General features: G+C 46.1%; 2 protein-coding genes across 9 annotated transcripts in view; one reads left to right on the top strand and one right to left on the bottom strand.

The window, feature by feature from the left end:
• The window catches only part of METTL24 (methyltransferase like 24), a 74,378-nt gene extending 60,526 nt beyond the window's left edge, over positions 1–13,852 (bottom strand). For 6 of the 8 annotated variants that reach the window (XR_006166367.1, XR_006166368.1, XM_042802896.1 and 3 more), the window contains exon 1: positions 13,424–13,780. Coding sequence is in view for 4 of the 8 variants with exons in the window: in XM_042802896.1 (XP_042658830.1) it covers positions 13,424–13,720 (297 nt within the window). In the remaining 4 variants the exon portion in view is untranslated. The other 2 variants (XM_042802899.1, XM_042802898.1) reach the window with 1 other exon arrangement.
• Positions 13,853–15,012: 1,160 nt separating this feature from the next.
• Positions 15,013–20,540, top strand: LOC122154521. Its single transcript, XM_042803427.1, has 3 exons — positions 15,013–15,043; positions 19,165–19,627; positions 19,760–20,540. Exons 1-3 carry the CDS (start codon positions 15,013–15,015, stop codon positions 20,427–20,429), a joined length of 1,164 nt encoding a protein of 387 aa, XP_042659361.1. The 3' UTR covers positions 20,430–20,540.
• The last annotated feature ends 4,731 nt before the right edge of the window (positions 20,541–25,271 follow it).

The raw sequence follows: 25,271 nt of genomic DNA, 5'->3' as shown, positions 1-25,271 counted from the left end.
TGAATGCAAAGATCTACACTGAAATGAAGAAAACTGTTTTCTGAATTCAATTCCCATTAGAAAAGCTTTGAGCCACTGCATGGTAATTGAAACTAAAAGAGTCCTTACCCTTGTAGAGCAAATCAGTCTGAACAGGAACAACCCCTGGAAAGGCAGCAACCACCAAGCATTTCACCTCTGCTCTCCTTCTGTTAATATTCATGTTTATTTTCTGCTCCTTTTGCTTCTGATCGCCCATCTGATGATATGAAATGGAGCCACACGCATACAAATTACAGCTCTCACGCTTGCAGGGGATCTGCTGGCCTAACCTGCAGGCACACCACACCAGCAACCTTCATGCAAAACACCAACAACTTCCATGCCTTGGGAGGCTCAGTGTTTCACACGCAAAGCCCACGCTCAAGCTCTCTCTGACTCCACTTTTAGTTTTGTGTCTCTTCCCCCAAACAAGTGTCCCATAAGAAAAGTATATGCAGGAAAAAAAAAAAAAAAAAAGAGTGCTTGGCACTGACTCTAGGTGATAGAATTTATATCACTAAGAATTAAGAAATGGCTTTGGAAAAATAAAGAGGCCTTCCAAAACTAACATGAAATGGCCAGATCTGTAGAGGAATTTAGGTGACAAATGCTCCACTGAATTGAAATCAAAACCCTGGCTTCTATAGGAAATGAATATTGGGAACCAGCTTACCAGGTTTAAATTGGCCACTGTGGACACCCCCCACACGCCCATAAATTTTCACCCGTAGACCTGGGCTTCAGCAACTAATGTACATCATCCTGGGTGCAGGTTTGTGATTTACTTGAAGCACATGTTTCAGAACACTTGCCAGAGTATTAATTTGTAGGCACTACAAATTCGGAAGCATTGCACCTAATTTATTATTTACATAGCATAACACCAACCCCTCACTACCTCTGAGGAATGAGTCCACTGCAACCAAAGGATCTGGGAGCTGTAGAGGAAGGAAAGGGCAGTGTCACACTGGGGAACCCCTCCTCAGACCTTCAAAGGTCAAAGACTTGACAGCTCTGCCATTGAAAATGCTAGCAACATCAGGGAGAAGTACATATTTATTAAAAGAGAGATCAATTTTACTCTGATAGTAAAGAGTTTTTAGAGACACACACAGCTTTAAAAACAGCTAAATGGGAATGCTTTGCTATGGTAATAAAATAAAACAAATGGATCAGGCAGCAGCATTCCAGTGCTATCCAGAGGTCGACAGCATGGTAATACATATCTGATGGAGATAAAACCAGCAGCCAGAAATTTATGGAAGCAAATTCTCAAAACTGCTTAAGCAGTGCAATACTCAATCAGCTGAATTATTTCCAGTGCCTGCATGTCTTTGCCAACACTTAAGGATAACAGTAAGAAACAGGTACAGCAAGTATTTGTCAAATTCAGACTTTAGCTAAGCAGAGGCAAGACCACTGTATTCATAACTGCTTTAAATTAAGTGCTTTGGTTGAGAAAATATGGGAGATGTCTTAATCCATACAACAGGGGAAAAAAAAAAAAAACACTATTTTCCTCTAGGTTGACTTCATTGCAATATTCAAACCACAGCATACAAGAAACAGAATTCATCAATAAATATTCAGCTAGCCAGATAAGCTGAGTTTATTTTGTGCAAATTCCAGAACTCTGTGATTTACAGATAGCAATGCCTCTGGCAGCCTACCCACTGACTTCAGCAGGCGCTGCCTGAGGCTAAGAACTGGAGAAAAAGAAGGTGCTTTAAAGTAAAACTTAATGCTTTCACACAAATAAGAACATTTCATGCTTGTTCAGCTTTCTCATCCAAGTGGAGTGCAAATGTCTAAACAGAAATGGTCCACCACACCTTACAACTTAAAGGGAGATCTGAAGCATCAGAAAACCCTTTCCCAGTCATCTGCCCCTCCTTGGCAAGGACCAGGAGGACTTTCTGTGCCCAGGGAGCAGGAGAGGGCAGTATTTGTCTCTAGGAATCTATAATACCATAAAGTAAGTAAACATCAATTCTTATCCATGGGTAAACCAAAAGGCTGAGTGACTTCTACAGGTAGTTAGATTTCATAATGTAAAACCTAACGTAAGACAGAAAATATTCACCATAGGTAACTAGGGGTTTCCGTCCCTCTGACCCACCATCAGTTCACTTGATCATTCTGGGGTTTGCTGGATAGCCAGGGAAGCCTTAAGCCAAATGTCACTTTTTTTTTTTTTTTTCCCTTCTACTTCTCATTTCATACAAGCATTACTTAATAATATAAGGTAATGGAGCTCCACGGAGTGAAATGTATACTAGCTTTAAACATCTACAAACATACTCCTTTTCTTGTTTTTAATATGATTATGGATTAGTGCCCTTAGTCTAGAGCTATGTTAAAGTCCTCCAAGCAAAATAAAACAGTGTTTTGTGCAGTTAGTTCCCCATGTCTAGAAACGAGAGCTGGCTTGCAAGTTGTTCGGATTTTAAGTACAAGAGGATATGTTTATTTTCCAATTTATAAAGAAGTAAATCAAGCTCATTTCAAAGCATACAATTTTGAAATATTTTTTGTTCAAGACAAGTATAGATCCAAGTGTCATAAGCCCATAAAGGATGGGCTTGGGCAAATATGCACCATCCTCTTTAGTTAAGCACAGTTTCCAATGTTTTAGTACTAATTCTGAGCATTATACAGAATATAGCAGTGAACAGCTATGTGGTTTGACCCTGAACTCCTAGTGTACCAGAATTCCCACAGATTTTATAATGAATAATAATTACAAGATCAAACCATTCATCAAGAAAGACATCTAAGAAGAAATACATCAGTTCAGCAGCAGCAGCTAGTTGACACATAATAGCTTCTTGTTTAATTTTCTCAAAAGATCAAGGGAAAATGGAAGATGCCATTGCTTTGTTTTATTCAGGATGAAACAAAGTTCACTTCTTTAAAAGTTTCAGTACTGCAGAACAACCATGAGGAAAGCCCAAAAAGAGACATGAAAACAGTATTAACAAATTTTATTTTCCTCTGGGTTTTTTTCCAGGCAGCTCCTATCCTGCAGCATTCATCTGGGGGATAAAACTTGACCCTCCACCAGTGCCATCAGCTCTGCAGAGAGCAGGAAGGATTTCAAACTGATTCTTATCACTTTTAGACTCCTAAGTGGCAAGTATTATTTAACACTACATTTCATATCAATAGACATTACCATCTCTTCCCCCTAGCATTTCAAACACTGTCTCTTTGTAAAATATGAAAGAGGATGCTAAATAAAGGGCACCAGCTTCGAAGCTCCCAGTTAATTATTTGACCCAGCTAGTTGCTCAGAGACAAATGAGGAAGAGGGCTGGGGATGGATGGGGCAGAGAGGGACCTCAAAGCAGTGATGGCAACCCTACGATGCTAACGTTCACTGGTTCTAACACCATTTTCAACTGCATGCACTTCCCAACCAGGTCCAGCCCCTGATGCACCACCAATATATTTGCTTCTTTGCTTACTTTTCATCTAGGTTATTTTTCCCCAGCAGACCACCCTGTGACACATGCACACACACACACACACACAAAAAAAGGCTTATTACATCATCAAAATCAATACCAAGAACACAGAGCACCCACGATTTTAGCAATACCCTTAAGAGAGATAAGTTGACTAACTGGCTTTTTGCAGGCCTTTCCTTGCTGAGCTCTCAAGACGCAAAAAAATTGTCTTCTACACCCCAAGAAGGGCAGAGGGTTCAATTCCTTTAGTCTGCAGGAGCCACAGGGTCAGTCTTGGAAACGACCCAGAATTTAATCACTTACAGAAAAACCTACGGCAACGCACCTGAAATCTATCAGAAAGTGAAACCCAAAGGAAACTTCAGTGGGTCACTTGTTAAATGAGATGTCTGTCAGCTCTTTCTGCAACAAGCATATAAACCGGGAGGTTTTCCATGTAAAATCTGAAGCAGCTGGCTTGGCCTGAAAACTCCAAGAGACTTCAGAAGCTCACTGATCAGTCCTCCTGGTGCTATATTACCAGCGAAAAGAGAAGCCTCTGTTGTATCATGGGGAGAGGTGGCAGAAAGAATGATGTTCCTCACAAGGGTCCCCCAGGTTTGGGAGTTGCAAAGCCAAAACAGTTCTGTGGTATTGAGTTTTGAAGAACACTGCAAAGCCATTTTGTTCCCATCTGCAGAGCATACAGAGATGACTTTGGTGAGAAGCAAGATTTCTGTGTATGTGGTATCAGCTACTGGAACTATGACATTTATCACTACCCAAAGACATAAGGAAAGGTTTATTTATCATATTTGTACATGTTTCAGGGAGGACATAAATTACAGGGCTAGTTTTTAAATGTTGCAAAAAATGAAGAAGAAAGCAAAATAACTGCCAAGGGGTTTCCCCAGTCAGACCCACAATCTGCACTCACCCAGGCAGTTAGCAGTCACCTGAGGACACCCCATCCACCCATTCCCTGATAGTGCAGCCCATGAGCACCTCACAGCCAGCATCTTTCTTGATGGCACATTTAAAAACAAGACTACTGAAGACAGGAGAGAAGATCAGGTGAGGGAAAACACATGTCACTGAAGACCCAAACTCTTCCACTTAGTACTGTACAAACAGCTGGAAACATTTCTGCTGTCTCCAGCTTACCCAGTTGTTGCCATAACAGCGAGTTCAAAATCATGGCTTTCATCTGTTACCCAAGGCGTTGGTCCATTTGCGCACATGGTTTCTATTACCCTTCGGGATTTGCTAACTCAAAATAGGACAGTGTGTCACCCTGTCATTTTTGTGTACAGAAACACTAACAAACAACATCACGGTGAGTAATGTATGTTACAGATTCCAGGATATACATGCTATACCACAATTAAAAGGAAAAAAAAAAAAAAATCAAGCCTCTTTTTTTTTTTCCATTTTACTTCTTCCACTGAACTGAATGGCTTTTGATCTTAGTCTTACACAGCATGGAAGGGCTCTGGACGTTTCAACATACACAGAAGTATCTTGGTGCATACCCACTAGCTACAAAAACACTTGAGTTGGTGAAATGACTCACATCCACTGCACACAGCTCTGGAGCACTGAACGGCTGTCCAAGACAAACACAGCTCCAAGTTAATATGAGAACAAGCGGTAAGGGGGGGCTGCTGCAGATGCCATCAAAGATCATGGTAGTTCACACAGACTTTCTCACCTAGGTGTTAAGTCTTTTATCTAAGCTGTGTTGTGAGTGACAGCCATTGCTGCCAGGCTGCAGGAAGAGGACAGCCAAACCAAACTGCTTGTGTGAAGACTGAAGGTCCCTCACTAATTCTATCTAAACCTCCAAATTCTACATCCTTTTTGTAAGAGAGATAATGCACTTGTCACATTGCCTGTTTGAGTCTGCAAGGCAGCTGTCAGATGGTCTTGTTCTTCACCCCTGTATTTCAGTACTGCATCCCTTGTCATGGGCCACCGGAGTTCTGCTCTGGGTTCACACCAAAGATCCACCTCAGTCTGAACCATGCCTGCAGTTCAGTAAAAGTGGTATGAGAGAAATGTCTGTCATGCTAGCACCAACCATGCAGCCTTGAAGCAGACACACATCTCTGTTAACTGCCTGGCTGTATGGGTAAATGTTGATTTGAATTGGCTGAACAAACTGGGATGAAAACCTTACTAGCAACAAAGTTAAATATTTGTCCCAAAGAAGGCAGCTAAGGTCAGAGATGTAAAGAAAAAACCCTAAGGCTTTCTGTGAGAATTTTACTTGCCCCAGGTATCTCTTTCTGGCCTCTTCTCTCTCTGAAGGAGGAAGTTTTAGAAAAGCAGCAAGCAAGCTTGGCCACCTTTAGAACTGCTTGAGCGACGAAAGCTACGTGTTCAAATCTGTCCTCACTTCTATTATTTCTAGTATGAAACATCAACCGTGACAAAAAGATCATTTTTGGTACTAAGTGTGGTCATTGTGTTCAAGGCTGTCAAAATTTCTGACTGTCGGGGACTCTCACTCTTTTCCCATTACAAGACTGTGACCTGCTATACAACTGACTTTCATACCAGTGCTCACCTCCTTCCACCTCCTCTTCAAAACATCCTTCCTCCTCCAAGCACATACACAGCACGTGAGGGGGAATCCTGCCTGTTCGCTGCTAGTGAGGTCTGGCAACCAGACAACACAATCCAGTACCCCAAGCACAGCCAACTGCAGAGGGGTGAAGAGACAGGCAAAAGCAGAGGATGCATTTTCTGAATTTCTGCCCTTTATTGGGACACAGAGGCCACGACCAGGGCGGCTCAGCCATGCGCTGAGCATCACTGCGCAGGCAGGAGGGCAGCGTGGGTCGCTTCCCCGCACAACAGTCCCATTCAGCAGGCTGAGCTGAAGACAGCGAACGGGACTGGATCAGCCTGGGTTTTTTTCCTGCACCTACCACCATAGTCAAAGGATTCATGTTTTGTACATGGCCCATGGACCATGTAGCTTGGATCAAGAAAAAAGATGGCACAACTGTAACAGCCATCATGGAGCAAGGCATCTGCAGAAGAAATTACCACCTCGGTCCCTGGGTTATGTCCTTAAATACGGAAATTTATATACCCTGAAAAACGATTTTTTCTGTGCCACAGCTATCTAGAAAAGAAATAATTCCCCTGTCTTTACATGCTGAAAGAAAGCCTTGAATAGGTATTTGAAAGAAGTCTATATTATTGGATATAATTAAGTCTCATAAAGCTGTAATGACTTTCTGAAGGATAATATTCCCCAGCTGCTTCTCAAAAATTCATGAAGGAAGAACCTATTTTAGGTAATAAAAAGTGTGTAAGAATCAAGGTTATTCTGAGTGATAGTTTACCTCACAAGCTTGCAAGTGACATCATTGCCAGAAAAAACACTACCACGTCCTCTTTACAGTCTACCATAAACACATTTCATCTGCAGTCAAAATACAGTGAAAGCCCAGTACTGCCCTTGCTTGGCTACTTGGAGGATTCCCATGCTTTGGGTACCTTAGGGTGCCTCAGCTCTCATTTACAGTCAGAGCTGGCTGGTGCTCCTCAGATTTTGTTGTTCACTGTCAATAAAAGTTCATTTGTTTCTTCCAAACATAATAACCTCTCTCAGTTTGTACTATTAGCCTGAATATTTGAACAAAAACCAACCAAGGCTTTCAGCTGTTCCCCAGGGACTAATGGTCTGAAGTCATAAACTCCTACCTTGTGCTAATCCAAGCTAAGCAACTTTGGGTTGGTTTGTATTTGGTAAGAGACCTCCAAGTGCTGGAGGAAAAAAAAAAAATCTGTCAAGTAGCATTTGTATGTTAGGGTCCATTAAGTCATCACAGGACAATTATGGTGGGCTCTGATTTGTCTAGTGAGGTATTAAGCCAGGGCAAGGATCACTTTTAAAGGATCTTTAAAGACCCCATTACCTCTTTTTATTACACTGATGTTAGATCATTGTTCAGGCTAAATTCTAGTTTCGCTAATCACACTGTACCTGCCAGACTGCTTCTCAAATTGTAGAGCAGGTAAATGTAGACAGATGGACCTTGGGAAGTTGACTCTACCTCCCTGCCCTGAAGCATATCTAAGGACTCTCAGACCTTCCCCGTGTGGATACTCAAAGTTCACAATTTTTTATGGAGTCTTTCCACTGGTACCCAACTGCAGAGTTACAAGATTTTCCTAATATCTTGCCTGAAAATTAAGCCAGTTACTTCTTGTCCTACTTGCAGTGGACCTAGGGAACAATCAATCATTATGCCCTTCAAAAAAAAATATTTTTTTTTTAGCTGGAAGAGACTTGGCACATTCCTCTCAAAACCTTTTCTTTGTTCAAAATATGTACCAGTTCTGCCAGGCTTTCCCTGCAGGCCTGCCCTCCTGCACCCCTTAAAACCTTTTTCCTCCCACTGAGACTCTCTGCAGTTTGTCTACCTGTTGTTAAAGGTGGTGCCCAGAAGTAGGCACATTCAAAAGAAAAAAACGATATCCAGCTCTTCAGCACTGCACTCTTCTTCAACAGAAACACAGCTGCAACTCATCCCCATCAAAGCTAGGATGCTATTCACTCCTCACTGCAGCATTTAGAGAACAGTGCTGCACCCTGTAAAGCTTGTCATGTCTGCTACACAGTGGGGGTGACTGGAATAAGCTCTAGATATAAATTCACTATAGGATCCAAAAGGCTCCCCTGACCCACGCTGCTGCCCCAGCAGCTCCCTCATTTTCGCTCAGCCTGGTCAAATCTGCTCCTTTAAACACAGCCTGATGTGACTCACTGCACAGCTTCCAAAGCCCTGTCATGTCAAACTTTGCTGTAATGTTAAAACATTGCTCCAGGCATACATAATGAATAAACTGTTATAAAAGTTAAGTCCCAATCCAAAACAGACCAGCTATTACACCACCGTATATGGAAAGACAGACAGATATATTTGACTTCAGAATAACCAAGTTTTCTCCAAGAATTTTGGATCCTGCTTATCAAGAGGCAGAGTAACTTCCCACTCAAGTAGTACCTAAAGTTTTACAGATTTTTAAAGATGTGAAGTCAGCTTGAAAACACTATACATACAAATAGGCAATAAAAACATCTGATACATTTTTTTAACCAGATTTGTAGAAGTAAAAGAGACTCTTTGTATAAGCCCTGCATGTCGCTGACACAAACTTAAGTAGCTTTGTCATTTTTAAATTAAAAATCAAATGTAAGATTTAAGTAAAATCTTAGCAATAATGTAATGCTAAATTGCATGAGGTTATTTTGAACCTGCCATATTATTAACTGTCAAACCGCTATTTCACATAACTTTGAAGATATCACTCCAAAATAATTTGGAGATTTCAATTACATTGAAGATGAGACTGTTATCAGTCATTACTGTTGAGAAGCTGTAACCCCTCAGAAATAGTTCCTATTTAAAGAAGAACAAAAGCTGCAGTCCAACAAGCAAGAGCAAAAGACAATTAGTCTGTATTTATAAGGAACCAAAATACAGCTGTATACAAAATACAAACTCACAAGATTTTTTTGTTTTAGGTAATGATACTTCATGTTTCCAAATACGTTATAATCCCAGACAAAATACATATGGGCCCAGTAGCAAAATCTAACTCTTAGTTTTTAATCACTGAAGGCAAACATTTTTGTATCTCCAGATATAAGATGAAAGAGCATCCAAAATAACATCAGGCTAACTTTGCCAGCATACTGCACTCCCCACCTTTGGACAGCCACAACAAAGTGATTTCTAGCTGATATTACAATTTTCAAACTAAACTCAGTAATTTGCTTGTCTTCCAGCAGACACACTTTCAGAAGACACACCTGTGGCTGCAGCCTAGCAGCCTCAAGCATGTCTCCAAGCTCTGCCTTCCACGAATCCCCCACGGCACAGCCCAGCTATGCCTAAGCAGAAAGCAAGACCCCAAACAGTGGTTTTTAAGACAGACACAGTCACAGCACTTGCTGCATCAGCAAGCAAAACTGTATGAACTTAAAACACTTGCCTGGACTAACATCAGCCTTTTTTCTTTGATGCATAACCATATAATTTTTTTTTTTGATCCTCCTCCTCCTCCATGAAAATAAATCTTCCCAGAGGCAAAGGACTTCAGCTTTTCTCAACCAGGCTCTGAGAGTGTTCTTCCTCATTTCAGAGCCCGAGAGCCAACATAACCTTGTTATTGCAATCATTGTGATAAGAATTTGCTTATTCCAAATGCAACAAATTTATTTTTTGTTACCATCACCCACTGTAATAACATTTTAAAACTCACCTCATGTCTGCAGTGTTCTGTGGGTGCAGACCTCTCTACCTATTGCAGAAGCAGCTACCTGTGGTAGGATTTGCGTGTCTCCATCTAGCTGGAGTTTGTATCTGCTGCATATGTTACCAGACCAGTGCCTAACACAACCAGATTTTATAATCACAGTTTATAAACAGGCATTTCACTAGCAGCAATACAGTTTTAAGTGCTCCCACCAAAACACAAATGGGACCACAAAATTCCATTTTCTTTACATTTGCAGCACAACATATAACTGTTCCCATTCTTCAGATGACCATCATATAGTCTCAGTGCTGAATTTTGTTTATTATTTGTGAACAAGAGCAGCAGCATCTGCTCGTTGGTAGGCTCCACAGGGAGCAAAACAGCTGGGAACAACACAGCTCCCAAAAGCACTAGGACAGGCAGCTCTGCCAGCTCCCAGAGCCGTCACATAGTGAAATTACTTTATTCCCTGCTGCTTTCAGTTAGCATTTTTTATGCGTGCATCTCAAGGCACAGGCACTTGTAACCTTGGTGGCCAAACCCTCCCATCTGCTGCAGAGTCACACTCTCCATTGACGGAGATTTACCAGCGGTCAGGAAAAGCGCATAACTGCACAGGCAATTTCCTGCAGAGTCAAGGGCTGTTTATGGACAAGTCTCCAGCTTTCCCGGGTCTTCCCCCTCCCCCCATTTTGGTGGTTTGACCGTAGATGTGCTTGGGAAATAACACAACTCTGCTTCAGGAAACTTTAAAGTGATTCAGTGTAGGAATTCAGTAATTTCCTTGGGCTTTTTTGCAATTTTTTTTTTTTTTTTTTTTTAATACAGCCACAAAGTAGGATATTCAACTTGATCTAGGGAAGCACTCTGTTCATCAGGCTTCTGCATTAATTCAGTGATATGTTAGTACAGTTATAACCAAGTGGCACTAGGAAAAGAGAGCAAAGTTTGGTCTCACTGATTTTTCATTACTGCCAACCTGCTGGCTCCCATGTCACAACATACTCCACCACCACCATAATCAGCAGTAGGGGGAAAAAAAAACAAACAAACAAACATACCTGAAAGCCTCTGCAGGCTTCAGAAATGGACTGATAAAGGTCTATGGACAGACAGAAGACATGAAAACATATAAAACCCACAGCAAAAAGCAACCCCAACCCAGTACAGCACAGATCTGCATAAGGAGCCTGTCCTTTCCTCCAGGGAGGCATTTACACACACCCGCACACTGCCACCTTTCTCCAGAGATGCTGGTAGAAGCCACAGACCACCAATTTAAGCAGCCTTTTCTGATAAGAGCCCCCAACTCTTCTTAAAAGAGTCTGAAGTGAAATACAATGTTTCCTGATGAAAAAATTAAAATAAACCACCCATGTTGGTTTTTTTTTTTTTGCTATCATGCATGATCTTCCACAAGAAAAAATGGCCATACTCTGACCACTTGTACTTTATTTTCCCATCAGCTTTTCCCCCTGTATTTAACAACTCTATTTCAAAACCAGTAATTCCCAGAATTTCAGTCCCACCATCCCCACAGCCTTATCTTCACTTTAAGTAGATTTTTCTTAGCCTGAAGCAACATGCTCAAGTCAAATATATGAACATGGAAGACACCTGACATTCTCAAACTTAACCTGGCAACTCCACCCTGTATTATACTTACTAATATTTTTCACTTGATTTAGTGGGATTCAAATGAGACCTCAGCAACAACATGACCAATACCACAAACCACAGCAGTGATGTTTCACACACTTCACCTGGAGACACACCAAAACGTCCTGTGGCTTTCCAGAGCCTCGAGCTCTCCAACACCACAAGCAGCCTCCCCTGATGCTATTCCTCCACTAGGATTTCCTCAAAAATCACAGAATAAGTTAGGATATCCTTTACTTTTGCGTCCTGTTTTTTTGATGCTGTGCTTAGCATGTGTTTTCAAGAAACTATCTGAACCCATGTGTTTACAATTTCCCCCCCCATGAATGCCAAAATTCTTCCATAATTACAATCACTTAAAAGTTAGGCTTAAGGAGAAATAACAAGGCATTGACAACAAAAAATTACAAAAACTGATACTACAAGATCTAGATGCTTCAACATGGCATCAATACCACAGCACATCAAGGACACCACATAGTCATTATGCTGAAGAAATATGTGACAACTTTGTCTTCATTATTGTCTCAGTGGTAAAGGAAGTAAGGGATTATCTAATTTCTTCTTCTAAACCCTTCTGGAAACCAGGGACAGAAAATAGTTTTATTTTTCCATCACAGCTCCCTACAGAAGATGACGCAAATCTAAAATTCAAACTATACACAAGTTCACTGTTACCTCCTCTGTAAATAAAAAAAATATAATTACTGGAGGCACACAGGCAAAGAAAAGAAAGCAGATTTTCAAGTGAGACCCCATGACCACAGGACCTTTGCTCAGATGGTGGTTTGGATGCTAGCAAGAAGTCTCTTCATCAAGGGAGTCTCAGCAAACCCAGATAAAGCTCCAGTTTAAGGACAGGAGAAGGTTTAGCCATTCCACAGATAACTGGTTTTATCCTTGTCAAGGCAAATATCAGAAATAGTTATTTACTTTGACCAGAAAGGTGGTCTCATCTCTAACAAAATCCCATTTGCTCCTTTTCACAGTCATCCCAGCTTCTTTAAGTATGTGTACATCTCTGCACAGACGATTACTACTGCACCCTGACAGTAGTACCACAAAACAGGTGACAAACTACTCCTTCCCAGCCTTCAAAAGCTGGATCTTCTCCCCCTTAAAGACTGCGAAGAAAACTCCACAAAAACAAACGCCCAAATCTAGTAGCGATTCCCAAGACACTGGCATCTGCCAAAAACAAAGACTGCATGGAGCTTGCTGAAGAAGGCAGCATCCCACAGCTGATCACACACACAACCAACTGGAGGGAGAAGTGGGTACGGACACCCCTCGCTCTCGCTGACCTCCAGATGCTAATGACAGTCCTCACATCTCCAAAAGGCTTTTCAATCATCACCACGTCTTAACCTAATTACAGGTCCATTAACCAACTCAATAATTCTCACACAGACCATGTCTCTGAAACATTTCTTGACGGCCTTCGGCGAATTAAATGGCATTTGGATGCCAGAAACGCCAAGGACTTTTCCCAAGCTGGCTGCTGTTTGAGGAGCTTCAGCCAGCCAAGCAAGCCTGGTGACCCTGGGTCCAGGTCCCCCCCAGACCGCAGCCCAGCCCTGCTCAGCCCCCCACCAGCACCCTCCACCTTCCCTGCAGCGGAGCAGCGTCGCTCAAAAAAAAAACCAAAAAAAAAGAAATCTCTTGACCACAAGACACCTTCCTAGGGAGCCGCCACCGCACCACCTCACCACTGCAACACACACACACACACAGCCCGGCCGCATCTCCTCAGGTGCCGGCGGCACCTCAGCAACGGGAGGAGGCCGCACCTGCGAAGCGGGGCCCCCACGGACGGACGGACGGACGGACGGATGTCCGCCAGCGGCCGCAGAGCCCAGCCCCGACCGGGGCGGCACATGGACCTCCAGAGCCGAGTCACCCTCCGCTCCGCCTCAGGAGGGGAGGGGGCGCCATGGCGCCGCTCTCGTGTCGCGATGGAGCGGCGCTCCTGCCGCGACACGGCGGGCGCTCCCCCCGCCCTCCCTCCGTACCTTCCTGTGGCGGCCGCCCGAGGGCTGCAGCGCGCAGCAGCCTGACGCGGCGCTCCCCCGCCGGCCGCTCCGCACGTAGGTGACCCGCCGCCTGCCCGCCGCTGCCGCCGCCGCCGCCGCGCCCGGGGGCTGCTCCGTGCCGCGGGCCGGGGGGGCCACCCGCCCCGCCGCTGCCGCCCGGGGCTTCTCCAGGCACCAGGATCGCCTCATGCCCAGCTGGAGGCAGAGGAAGAGCGCGGCCGAGAGCAGGCAGAGGCGGAAGGCCGGGCCCCGCCAAAGCGGCCGTTCCTTGAGCATGGCGGCGGGGGCTTGTCCTGCCCGGCGCCGCCGCCGCCGCCGCCCCCCCGCCCCGCCGCAGGGCTCATACCTCCCAGGGGCCGGGCGCCGCGGCCGCCGCCGAGAGTCGGGAGGCCCCGCCCCGAGCGGGGCGGGGCGGGGCGGGGCGGGGCGGGGCGGTGGTGCGCCCGCCCCTGTCGCGGCCCGGCCGTGAGGCCGCGGGTCACCGGGGCTGCCCGTCACCGGGGGCTGCACCGCGGGGCGTTCGTCGGTGTTCCGGGACGAGCGTGGGGCCCCTTCGCGGCCGCGGTCCTCGCCACGGCGTGTCACTCGTGCTCGCACCCGCACCCACGCTGCCCTCAAAGGCCGGGCCCAACAGGTGACATCTCTTCGGATAACTCCTTATCATATCAGCCCGTCTTTATAGTATGGAAGTGTATTAACTTGTTTATGTATTGGTTCACATTATGCACTGTAATGCCATGAGGCAGTGGAATTTTAGTGGAGACTTGAGTATTGTTCATGCTTAAGTAAAACAAACTGAAGGGCCACCCAGCCCTGGCAGTAAGGACTTTGATTCTTGGAAGGTTAGGGCTGTCCATGAAGGAGAAAGGATACCCCCAGACAGCCAATATAGCAGCGCCATCCCAGCGTCTCTGAACGTGTCTTCAAAACTCTCCCAGTATTGCCTGGCGTTACAGGTAAGTAACTCCAGCAAGGCTGACTCCAGGGACGTCTGGATCAATAGACCAGCAGCAAGAATGCTGCTAAAATAAGAGTTGCTTTGCGAAGTTCTACTCTACGATTAGTAATCAAAAGTGTGGGTGTTAGTGATCAGTCAAATCATGTCGGACCTGAACATTTGAAGGGTATGAAAACCCTGTGTGAAACCACAGTTGGGGTGCTCCAGTTTGGCTGAGACACCTCATGTGCATGAATAACTCTTTGAAGTCTATACTTTGCAAACTCTCTCCTGGATTGGCATCAGCCAGCTGCAAATTTCCATGACACATCCTTGGTTTCACCAGTGAAGGAGACTCTGGGTGAGCTGAGGAGGGCCAAGAGTCAGTGCAGAGGGCAAGTGTCCTGCTCACCTCTGCGGGAGCACACGGGGCCTTTTGTCTCACAGTGGGGACACGCTACGCAGAAATATTAAGTGCACAGGCTGGCTTTGGTCTTAAGCCACAATGCTAAACCACCGCTGAGCGATGAGCAGGTAGTGGTGGTTGGTGGGACTTTCTGAAGCAGGAGCCGCAGGTGCGGAGACGTGTCGGTGGCAGGAGGCAAGCTCTGCAGGAGCAGGGAGGAGGGCGATGGCAGCCAGCTTACAGCACACGCAGCTCGGTGAGCAATAAACGTGTTCCCAGATGGGATGTGCAGGACACAGACGCACAGCTGCTCCCTGTTTCTTTGCCGAGTAGGGGAAAGAGGTGGTGACTCTTGTCTCCTGTGTGCAGTACTGTGTTTCCAGCTCCTCTGCCTTGTCTGTTGGCTGGGGTGAGGCTTTCTGCGCCGAGCTCCTTCTCCCTCCTTTCTGCCAGCCTCTCCCTGGCAGCAGCCTGTGCTGGTCCTCCCTGACCTCCCCTGGCTGTTCACAGCCTGGGGCAGAGCTGGAGCTGGCTGCTGCTGGGGGAGCAGGGCAGAGAGGAGCATTGAGAGAAGCAGAGCCAGCCAGCAGCGGAGCAGTCAGACCTGCTGGCAGCAGGATGGAAGAGCTGAATGCAGGAAGGTAAGGGAGGAGTGGTGGTGATCTGTCTGCAGATGTAGGATTTCAAGCATGGCTCCAAGCACAGATGCACTGGCAAGCCAGGTGTGTGCTCCCTGCCATTTAAACATTGCTGTCTTTTTTTTTTTTTTTTTAGGTAAACTGTTCTTCTAAATTAGGTTAAAGCGATTCCATGGTTGTTTTAAACTGCCCTAAATGCAGGCTCCTCTTGAAAGGGGGTAGGTGGCAGTCTTGCTGGCCAGTCCTGTAGTGGGAGGGGGGCTCCTTTGACCTAAGCTAAGCCAAACCAGGGCAATGACCCAGATGAAAATTAGCTCAAGAAAAGCTCTATCTGGAGCAGTTTCCTAATAGATCTAGACACCCTTTTCAGTACTGTGAGAAGTAACAGTAGAATTTTGCTCCAGCTATAAGTAATTGAACTATTACTTTTATTGAGTTAGACTAAAGCTCAAATTTTAAGAAAAATAAAAGAATTTACTACTGGGAAAAGAGAAGGGGGAGGAATAGATCTGGGGAAACACCAACCCAACAGCAGCCCCCCCCTTCTTGGGATGCTCACCAGATGGTCCATATCACAGGGCAGTGACTCCTTTGCAATGGAATGAGAAAGAACAGGATGGGCCATCCCTGGTATCTCTTGTCCTTGAGATAAGAGAGGAACTGAAACCACTGAGCCATAAAGACAGGAGCTGCAAATTAGCCCAGACTTGAAGGACAAGGTGTACCTGACCACAGGACTGAGTTGGCGCAGAAGTAAGGGTCAGCTAGTGAACACAGTGAAGACTACGAGCCTTCATCTGCAGACCCCTGCCCACGACCACCAGGGAGCACTGCGCAAGTGCGACGGGAGGAATTTGGGGTGGGGGGATATGTTCATGATTTCTCGGAACTAATTGTAATATTTCCTCCCTATCCTTCGAGTAGTGATGCATATGTATTAGGGTAGATGAATATATTACCTTTTATACAATAAAAGGGAGCCCCTTTGGCTCCAGAGGGCGTGCCATTGTGCCCAGTGCTGTATTCTTTGCTCCACTGACTTTGTCCCCAATAAAACTTTTTTTTTATATATATAGGTGGGCTTGTTTCTCACAATACCATCCTGTCTTTTGGTCTGCCAGCAGCCAACGTGGGACAGCCTTGGGGTAGTTTATGCCTCCAGAGAAATGCAATGCCAATCATAGCACTTCTCCCCCTGCCTTTGCTCAGGGGTCTCGGTCCCTCCCTTGGGCAGGCTCTGGTGCTTGCTACAGGGACATGAGTTGGCTCTGGCAGCTGAGCTGTCTGACAGCCATGCGCTTTTCCTTTGTTTCCAGCCCACTTAGGTGGCTCATGAGTGGATCAGAGAAGCCACAGTGCTAGTGCAAGGGAGGAACATATTTGTGAGGGCAGAGGGAGACTGTGATTCCAACAGCCAGGACTGACACCAGCTGAAGAGATGGGCACCTGGCTCCACCTGTGAGCATCGAGCAGAGGGTTGCTCAGGCAGGCACAGGGCCACCTGCGCATCACTTTGCTCCTCCGTGTGAAATGGCATCGTTCATCTGGAGGACAGAAGTAGCGCTGCCGCTCAGGGAAAAGAGGTTTAGACATATGTCGAGTACACTAAATGCAGCGATAAAAGTGACAAGACACAAGACTTGCAATACTGCTAGCCAGAATCACTATATCACAAAATTCTTAGCATCAAGGTTGTTTTAAACTATCAGCATCAGGTCAATAAATAATGGTGTATAAAGGTCCTATTAAAATAAAAGTTTCTGTTTGTATGGTTATGAAGAAAATCTTAAAGGCAGTAGTGTAAAGGTCAAGACACAAAAAGTCAAAAGTGCTCAAATACATTTTAAAACTCTCTCTTGAAGTTTAATCCTTGAGAAATCAATGCTTTCCTAAAAGCCTGAACAATGCATATGCAAATAAAAGAGTTCTCACTGAGCAGAATAAAAACCACAAGGTCTTTCTTGGCTTTAGTATCACAGGTTCCTTTGTTGTTCTTCTCTCATTGTATAGCTTCAATAGAAAGCTCTAATGCTTGAATCCAGACACTCTTCTTGTCAGTGCTGAGCTGTAACTGTAAATGCTGACCTTGTACAAGACTTGTTCCCTTCCTTAGAAAGCTGATCAGCCCCAGTTTGTGAGCATGCTAGGAGTGGTCCTGATAAAGTACAGTTCACGATTACAACTCAATGTTTTCATTTTGCTTTTGTGTTTTAACAAACAATTGAATTTCTCATGCTTTCCCCTCATTCCCCTATCTCTTTTGAATGTAAGTCTGCCTGTTTAAAACAGAGCAGAGGATTTATAAAGATAGAGAAAATGGGAACACTGTTAGAGAAGGATCACAGGAGCAATGAGAAATCTTACCTGGATTAGCATGAGAATCGATGGGAATTAAGATAGTACCTTAAAAAGTCTCACTTCTCCATTTTAACAAATGAATTATAAACTAATTTCTTCCCCCCGAGAATCGGCTGCAAAGACACCCATGTGCCAGCAATGCCTGTTAAGAATAAAAGCAAATTAAAATGGCAGCATAATGCACGCAACTCCAGTTCAGCTGGAGAATGGACCTTGTTGAGGTGATTGCTGTGAAATACAACCTCTGCAAAGTTTCTGCAAAACATGCTCACTCTTTGAGTCAGACAGCAAATAGCCTCCCCTCCCCGTTGTCCCCCAAGCAAGATGGATAGTGTTGGAGGAACATATGCTAGACCCAATAGAGCATGAAGTACTGCCATGTAATGCAAGGAGTAACTGAAACAGCAACTGTGAATATGAGCATGCAACTTCTACTGCAAGCAGCAAGCATTATGTCCTGATAACCAAAATCAGACATCGATCTTACTGTATCTACTTTTTATGTATCTAATTTTTATTTCTACGCCCCCCCTTTGTTTCTCCAGGAAAAGTCTTTAAAAATGTAAACCTCCTTCCATATTTACAAATGTGTCTATGGTAAGAGCACCGTACTAAATGGCTGGAAGAAAAAAGTTTAACATCAATGAAATTTCATTGCCTCAATGCTGTCTTTGCTGCTTATAAATTACAACTTGCTTGGGATGTTGGTAGCAAAATCTCTCCTTTGCAACAGTTATTTATTCTTGATCTTTCTTATGGCCATTTTTAGTTCAAACATCTTGCCTACCACCATCCATCTTCTGCCTCTACCCACTGTCAAGGCTTCTGTTTATCTTCTGGCTAGTCAAAATGTCTGCCCAGATCGCTGTGCAAAATTAAAACCCAGGCAGGAAAACCACCACTGAGTATTCCCTGGATTCTCTAAGGGCTGTTAATGAAAGTCAAACATTCCTCCTATAAAATGAGTCCATAAATAAAAATGCTCTTTTCAACTCTGCTTAACAACCCAGCTGGATTTGGTGTGAGCTACATGACAAAATCTACAGCACAGAGTGAAGGAAGAATTTTTTCCCTCTCCTCCCTCCTACACTCCTGGATACCACTTTGAAAACCACAGTGACGCTGGTCTGTACACATGAAAACAGAGAGGTTTTGTGTAGAAACTTTCACAAGGTCATTTTAAAAGTGGCTGCATGAAGAGAAGCACAGTCTGTCCCTCCCCACAAAAGATGCATGTGCCTCTGATCTTGATTCTGCAGGAGGCAGGGTGAGTTTTAGGGGGTGGCAGAGCCCACAGGTGGATGGCTAAGCCAAGGAAAGCTTGCATCACCCAGGTCTGGGTTGTCTTTGCTTGCTTTTTCAGCAGTGGTGACCACCCCAGCAGCCCCGGGGAAGCGCACAGACCTGCCCGAGCAGGGGCCAGCCGCCTTCGCTGAGGCCGTTCCTGAGCAGGCAGAGGACACCACCGCCTGGCTCCACACCGAGGACAGTGAGGACACTGTCCCCGATGGCCCCGACAGCCCCAGCTTGGCCGCCTTCCTCCGAGAGCTGCCCGACCTCTCGGACTATGTGGCAGAGGGCAGCTGCCCCAAGGAGCAGACAGCGGTGGCGGGGCTGGGGGGCAGCGAGGACACCGGCCCTGATGTCCTTGATTTCCCCTACAGCCTGGCCAGCTCCACCTTCCTCAATGAGCTCCCGGACCTCTCCATGTACATGGTGGATGGCAACGGCCCCTGGGACCAAGTGGTGGTGGCACAGCCAGGGGACAGCATGGACAACTGCTTGACCACCAATGTCCCCCGCTTGACTGTCAAGGTCCTTGATGAGCTTCCCCACCTCTCCGAGTATGTGGGAGGGGGCAGCTGCCCCAAGGAGCGAGCGGTGGTGGCAGGGCTGGGGGATGGTGAGGACACTGTCCCCAATGTCCCCAAACTGACCACCTCCCTCAACGAGCTCCCCCACCTCTCGGAGCACAGGGCAGAGGGCGGCTGCAAGGAGCAGGCGGCGACAGTGGAGATGGTGGCCGGCGAGAACACCTTCCCCGATGTCCCCCACGGCCTCGCCAGCACCGCCTCCGTCGGCGAAGTCCCCGACTTCTTGGAGGATGGGGTGCAGGACAACGGCCCCAAGGTCGGCCTGGCAGCGGCCATGCTGGGGGACGCCGACCCCTTCTGGGGGGTGGCGGCCTCCCCCTCGCAGGACCCCAAGGGGCAGCAGGGTGGGGTGGCAGCAGACCTCCCCACCCGGCTGCCCCCGAGCCCCTCGGAGGCTGCTGAGGAGGAGAGCTCCCTGGAGACTTCCGAGGAGACTTCAGAGGCCCGTCCTGCGGAGAGTCCCTGGAAGGATCCCCCGCAGGGTCTTCTGGAGAGTGCCCTGCTGAGCCCCCTGCGCATCCCGCTGCTGAGCCCCCCGGCCAGCCCCCCGGCTGCCCCCCAGTGTCATCCGCCCCTCAGGGCCCCACTGGTGGGGGAGGCGCTGCGGAGGCAGCCCCGGGGGGGTTGGACCCACTTGCCGCACAGGGACAGCGCAGCGGTGGGCAGCAGCAAGCGCAGAGCATCCGACGGCAGCAGCGTGCCCACCAAGCGAGCCAGAGCCCTGAGGGACCCCACGGGGCAGAGTGCCCCACACCCCCCCGGCCGCTTCTGACAGCTGGGCACAGAAGCTGTGGGGCACAACCCCTGGGACATGCGACCCACACCCGCCCGCTCCAGCCCCAGCCCCAGCCCTCTCCCATCTCTCTCTTTCCTTCTTCAGTCATTAAAGGGTTGAGGATTGTTTCACAGCGCCCCTGCCAGCGGGCATTCCTGCAGCGGGAGGTGGGGGGGTTAACGCAGCCCCTGCCCCACGCATAGATCTGACCCTCCACCTCGTCACCCCACTGTCTGAGGAACCCCTCCATGATTGGAGACGTTTAATCAAAATGTTAATTCCCAGACTCAGGGTAAATGAACTAGGAAGAGCTCTCAGAAATCTCTCTGCTGCCATGGAAGCCACAGACAATTGCACAGCAGATGCCACTTCAGCCTCGAAACAGGAAAATTCTTTAGCTTTGATAGCAGGACAAAATCATCTAGTACTTGATATGCTTACCCTGCACCAAGGAGGTGCCTGTGCATTGATTCATAGCACCTCTTGTGCCAATGTTAACAAATCTCAACAAAATCAACACAAAGTCCCGTGCCACTTCCAAACATTTACAAATGTTGCATTGAATCTCAATAGATTTTCACTTTCCAGCCACTGCTTTTCTCCCGATTCTCCCAGGCAAAACACAAGCAGAGACGTATCCCTGCCAGCAGCTTCTATGGAGGGAGTGCAGCAGCTCTTGCCCATTCCCCAGGCACTGGGTGGCTCCAGCCCATCCAGCATCAGAGTCAGTATAAACTGTGCGGGTTCCACCTCCAAAGGTTCAGGTGATGGCCAGGGACTCCACTCATTGGCTGGAATCTTTTATCTCCTTAGTTAACTCTGCTTTTTCCATCTGCAGAAACGGCTGTCAATTTACCAGACCAAACACCATTTTTCAAGTGGGCACTTCTGTCTGTAATCCATACTCCAAAAGCATTACTGAGGTAGAAAGGGGGAGCATCTTGAATAGGAGAGGATGGCTCATCGCTCTCCTAGTCTTGAGGCAGTCCTATTCAAGTTACGGTTTCAGTGCGAGCCCTTCCTGAACGATCATTTCCTGGGAGGACAGCTCGATGATGGAGATAAAGTGTTCGCTGCTGAACGGTAGACTTCTGGGCCACCCCTAGGGGCAATTCTCAGCCTTTGAGGATAACTTTCAGAATGGGGAGAGGGGTATTGTTATGAAAATTTTGCAACTGGCCTATGCTGACTGAGAAGAGAGACTAAGACACAGAGTATAGAACTGCAAGAGAAATTTTATATTTATGCACATGAGGTGTCCCAGTCAAACTGGGGCACCCTGAATGTGGTTTTACACATGGTGCTTATGACTTTCAGGCATTCAAGTACAACATGATTTGACCAATTACTACTTAACACACACTTATACTACTTTTTGCAAAGCAACTCTAATTCTATGGCGTCATCACCCATCTGCTTCTATCTGTGTCTAGATGTCAGTTGTGGTTTGAGCCCAGAGGGCAGCTGAGCACCACGCAGCCATTCACTCACCTCTTCCCCTCTCAGGAATGGAAAGGACAAAATGAAGTAAAAGGCTCAGGAATCCAGATAAGGACGGGGACCCCTCCCTGCTCACCTGTCACGGTTGATGCGGACAAAATTACAGTTGAGACGGACAGATTCTTCATTACAGCAAGTCAACAACAAAGCCACAAACAAAAAAACCCTTTATTTTCTCCTCCTTTGTTCCTTTATACTTTTTCTACAGAGTGTACAGATTTTCTGGACCATCTACCGACCCGCCCCTTCAGGTATCTGTTCATACATCTCATGTTCATGGTAATGAACTCTGGCCCTTCCCAGGGCGGAGAAGTTAATATGCATAAGCTCATCACACAAGTGTAATAATATAAAAAGTTCAGAAGTTCAGGCTCCCTAGCTTTCTAGTATCTCTATCCACCTAAAACTAGTTCCCAGTACAGGGTTATCAGTTCTTCCGATGTGTCTCTTTTCTTACCGGTTCAGAGTTGTTATGCTCTCTTACAGCAGTCGATAAGCTTGCTCATCTTGCAGCTCCTCTTGTTCTTGTTTGCTCTCTCAGGGGTAGTTTGGAATCCTTTCAAGGTTGAAACCGTTCCTTCCCAGGGGCCTCAGTCCAGCTGAGGTCCCCCACACTCACTCATTAGGGTCACGGGCAAAAGACAAACTCATTAGGGGAAGAAAAAGGAACATCACTTTTTAAGGATTTGGAGGAGCTGGGATGTTGGCGTGATCTGGGTAGCCCAGTGGTATCCTTTCTTCTTCAGGGTGGGGACTGTCCTTCTCCTCCTTGCAATGAGCCATGGTCCTTTAGTCATGCTCACTGAACCATGGCTATGCAGTATACAATGTAATCAAGATATATCTTCGGAAAATACATACAATTTCATACTGTAAAGACTAATTGGTACAAGAGTTAGGGAATAAGATTTTCCTAACAGTCCCTCCTTTTCTTTTGACTGTCAGGGTCACACTATACTATTCATTATTTATTCATAAGTGGAGCGCATAAGATAATACTGTAAACACACATATATAATTACAAAGCAAAAGAAGAGAGTAAACATAACAACCCAGACCCTTTTAGTTCACAGTCCTCTACCTAGGTCTGGAGGCCAAGAGGTTAACCACCCAAATAGATTTAGGGGAGATCCCTGCCTTACTTCATGTAATATTTTAAAATGAGTCATTATCTTGTTTCTATCAGTTTCATTTTTCTGGTCTTGGTTTACATAAAAACCCATCAGCTGTTATCCCATAATGCACATACTCTGTCCTGTACTTCTAAAAGGTGCTCTAGGGCTAGCTGATTCTATGTTACCATTTGTGATAATGATTTGATGTCTTCCTGTAGGGCTGTATTACTATCTGCACTTTCATTAATGGATTTTCCTAATTCTCTTGGCACATTTGCAATAGCTCTTTCTGGTTTTGCAACCCCCAACCGTGGGATAAAAGCTGTTACAGACAGGTGGAACTTAGTGCCACATTCTGTCACAGGGCTGTGATGCTTTTTCCTGTAGATATCAGTAGTTAGGAGATAAAGAGACAGAAGAAATACTGGTTCTAACCTGTGTGGAAGGTATTAATGCACTTAGAATCCATTTTTTGGCTCAGGTTGAGGGTAAATCATCAAATGCTGTTTCTCTACCTATCCAATATTGCCCTGGTAGTTGTGTCAATGGGTAGTATAAACTTCAAATAAATCTGAATCATGTAAATTATTTCCCATAGAAGGGCTGACATGTGCCGGATTTGGTTGTTCAGGTAAACCCGTAAGGTTCAGACCCAGGGTAGATGACTCAGAGCCATCAGGATCCATAGGCCTGTAGTGGTAATGGAAATTATATCGTTATCTTTAGCTTGACTATGGCTTCCTTCAGAATACCGAGTTAATCTATCTGTGAATATCCACATAATCTCAGGAGTCTGCCAGGCCTGATAAACTCCATTTAGGAACAAATCTACAGCATTAGAAGAGGTTTTATGTAAAGGCTTCTGGAGCCTCTCCCTTTCATGCTCAGAGGATGCGGTATATAGTAAGGTTTTAGAAGAATCTGCGTAGTACCACCAGTTGCCTTTAAGCACAGGAACATTCCAGGCATAAGACTCTCCTTTTCACCCATATGATCCTAAAATCTGAATTGTCCATTTCCATTCATTCTTATTAATTTTAATAATATTATTTTTATTCATTTTAATTCTAATAATTTTAATATATGCTCATTTCCAGTTCTCAGCCCCTGTAGAGTGAGTAAGCTTGTCCGCAGGTTTGCTCTCCAAGCATACCTGGGGTCTCCTTTCAGACTAGTGACAAACCCTGCTTGGCGGAAAGGCGGGATCCTTCCTTTCTTCAGTGAAAATTCATAATGTAGATGCCCGTCCTTGTGCCATTCAGAGTTTAATGGGACAGATACCCAGGAGACTTGATTTTGGGGAGAGGATGGGCTTTTAGTGCATATCCAACAGTTGGGCTTGTTCGCCTCTGCTGCTGTGGTTTGGAATGTGGCTATGGCCGAATTATGGAATGAGTATGTATAAGCCATATTCTACCACAGGTTTAGAAGCAAGGCTACCAAATTAAAACCTAGGCTTCCAAATCACTATTAACAGGAAAAAGAAACAGGTACAAATAGCAAAAATATCTATCCCTTGGATATAGAGAACAGCACTGAAATCAAAAGGGTTTCCTGACTCCAAAAACCCAAAAGGCACTTAAAGATCTAAACCAAGCAGTTGTGGAAGCTCCCTTGTTATCCCTGCCAGATGACAGCAAGCCTTTTACGTTTTATTTACATGAACGGAAAGGAATAGCCAGTTGGTGCAGAAACGTCTGCAAGCTGTAGCGTATATTCAGCAGAACTAGAGTTCATAATTCAAGGCATGATTTCATGTGCAAGGGCTGTTGCAGCAGCAGCTGTGATGATTGAGGAAGCAAGAAGTACTGTCCTGGGGCGCTTCCTAACGCTGCTGGTTCATTTCTTACTTCTTAGTCCTCCTCTCCAGTGCTCAAGCAACGGTAAACATGCCACAGTTGGGAAGTACATGGGTTTATGGCAATAAATGCTCATTGGGTTCCTTGACTGAACTTTCCAGAAATGCAGCAAGATACCCTCAGACACCCCGAGATGTCCCCTCCCTTCGCTGGCCCCGCGCTGTGGGCAGCCGAGCGCCACACAGCACAGCCCGCTGCCTCTGCCCCGGGCTGCCTAGCCCTGGGTGCTGCTGGCAGGGGGCACAGCGGCTGGTGACAGCCTGGGGGGGACAGGAGGGACAGCACAGCCCCAGGGGGTGGCAGGGGGGACACCGGGCAGGGACAGGAGGGACACCGGGCAGGGACAGGCCGGGCGGTGACAGGAG

Source organism: Tyto alba, unplaced genomic scaffold (assembly GCF_018691265.1).
Source record: "Tyto alba isolate M040663 unplaced genomic scaffold, T.alba_DEE_v4.0 Super-Scaffold_40, whole genome shotgun sequence".
Lineage (NCBI taxonomy): Eukaryota > Metazoa > Chordata > Aves > Strigiformes > Tytonidae > Tyto > Tyto alba.
Note: the sequence above shows the minus strand (reverse complement) of the source record. Positions and strands in the feature narration are given on the sequence as shown.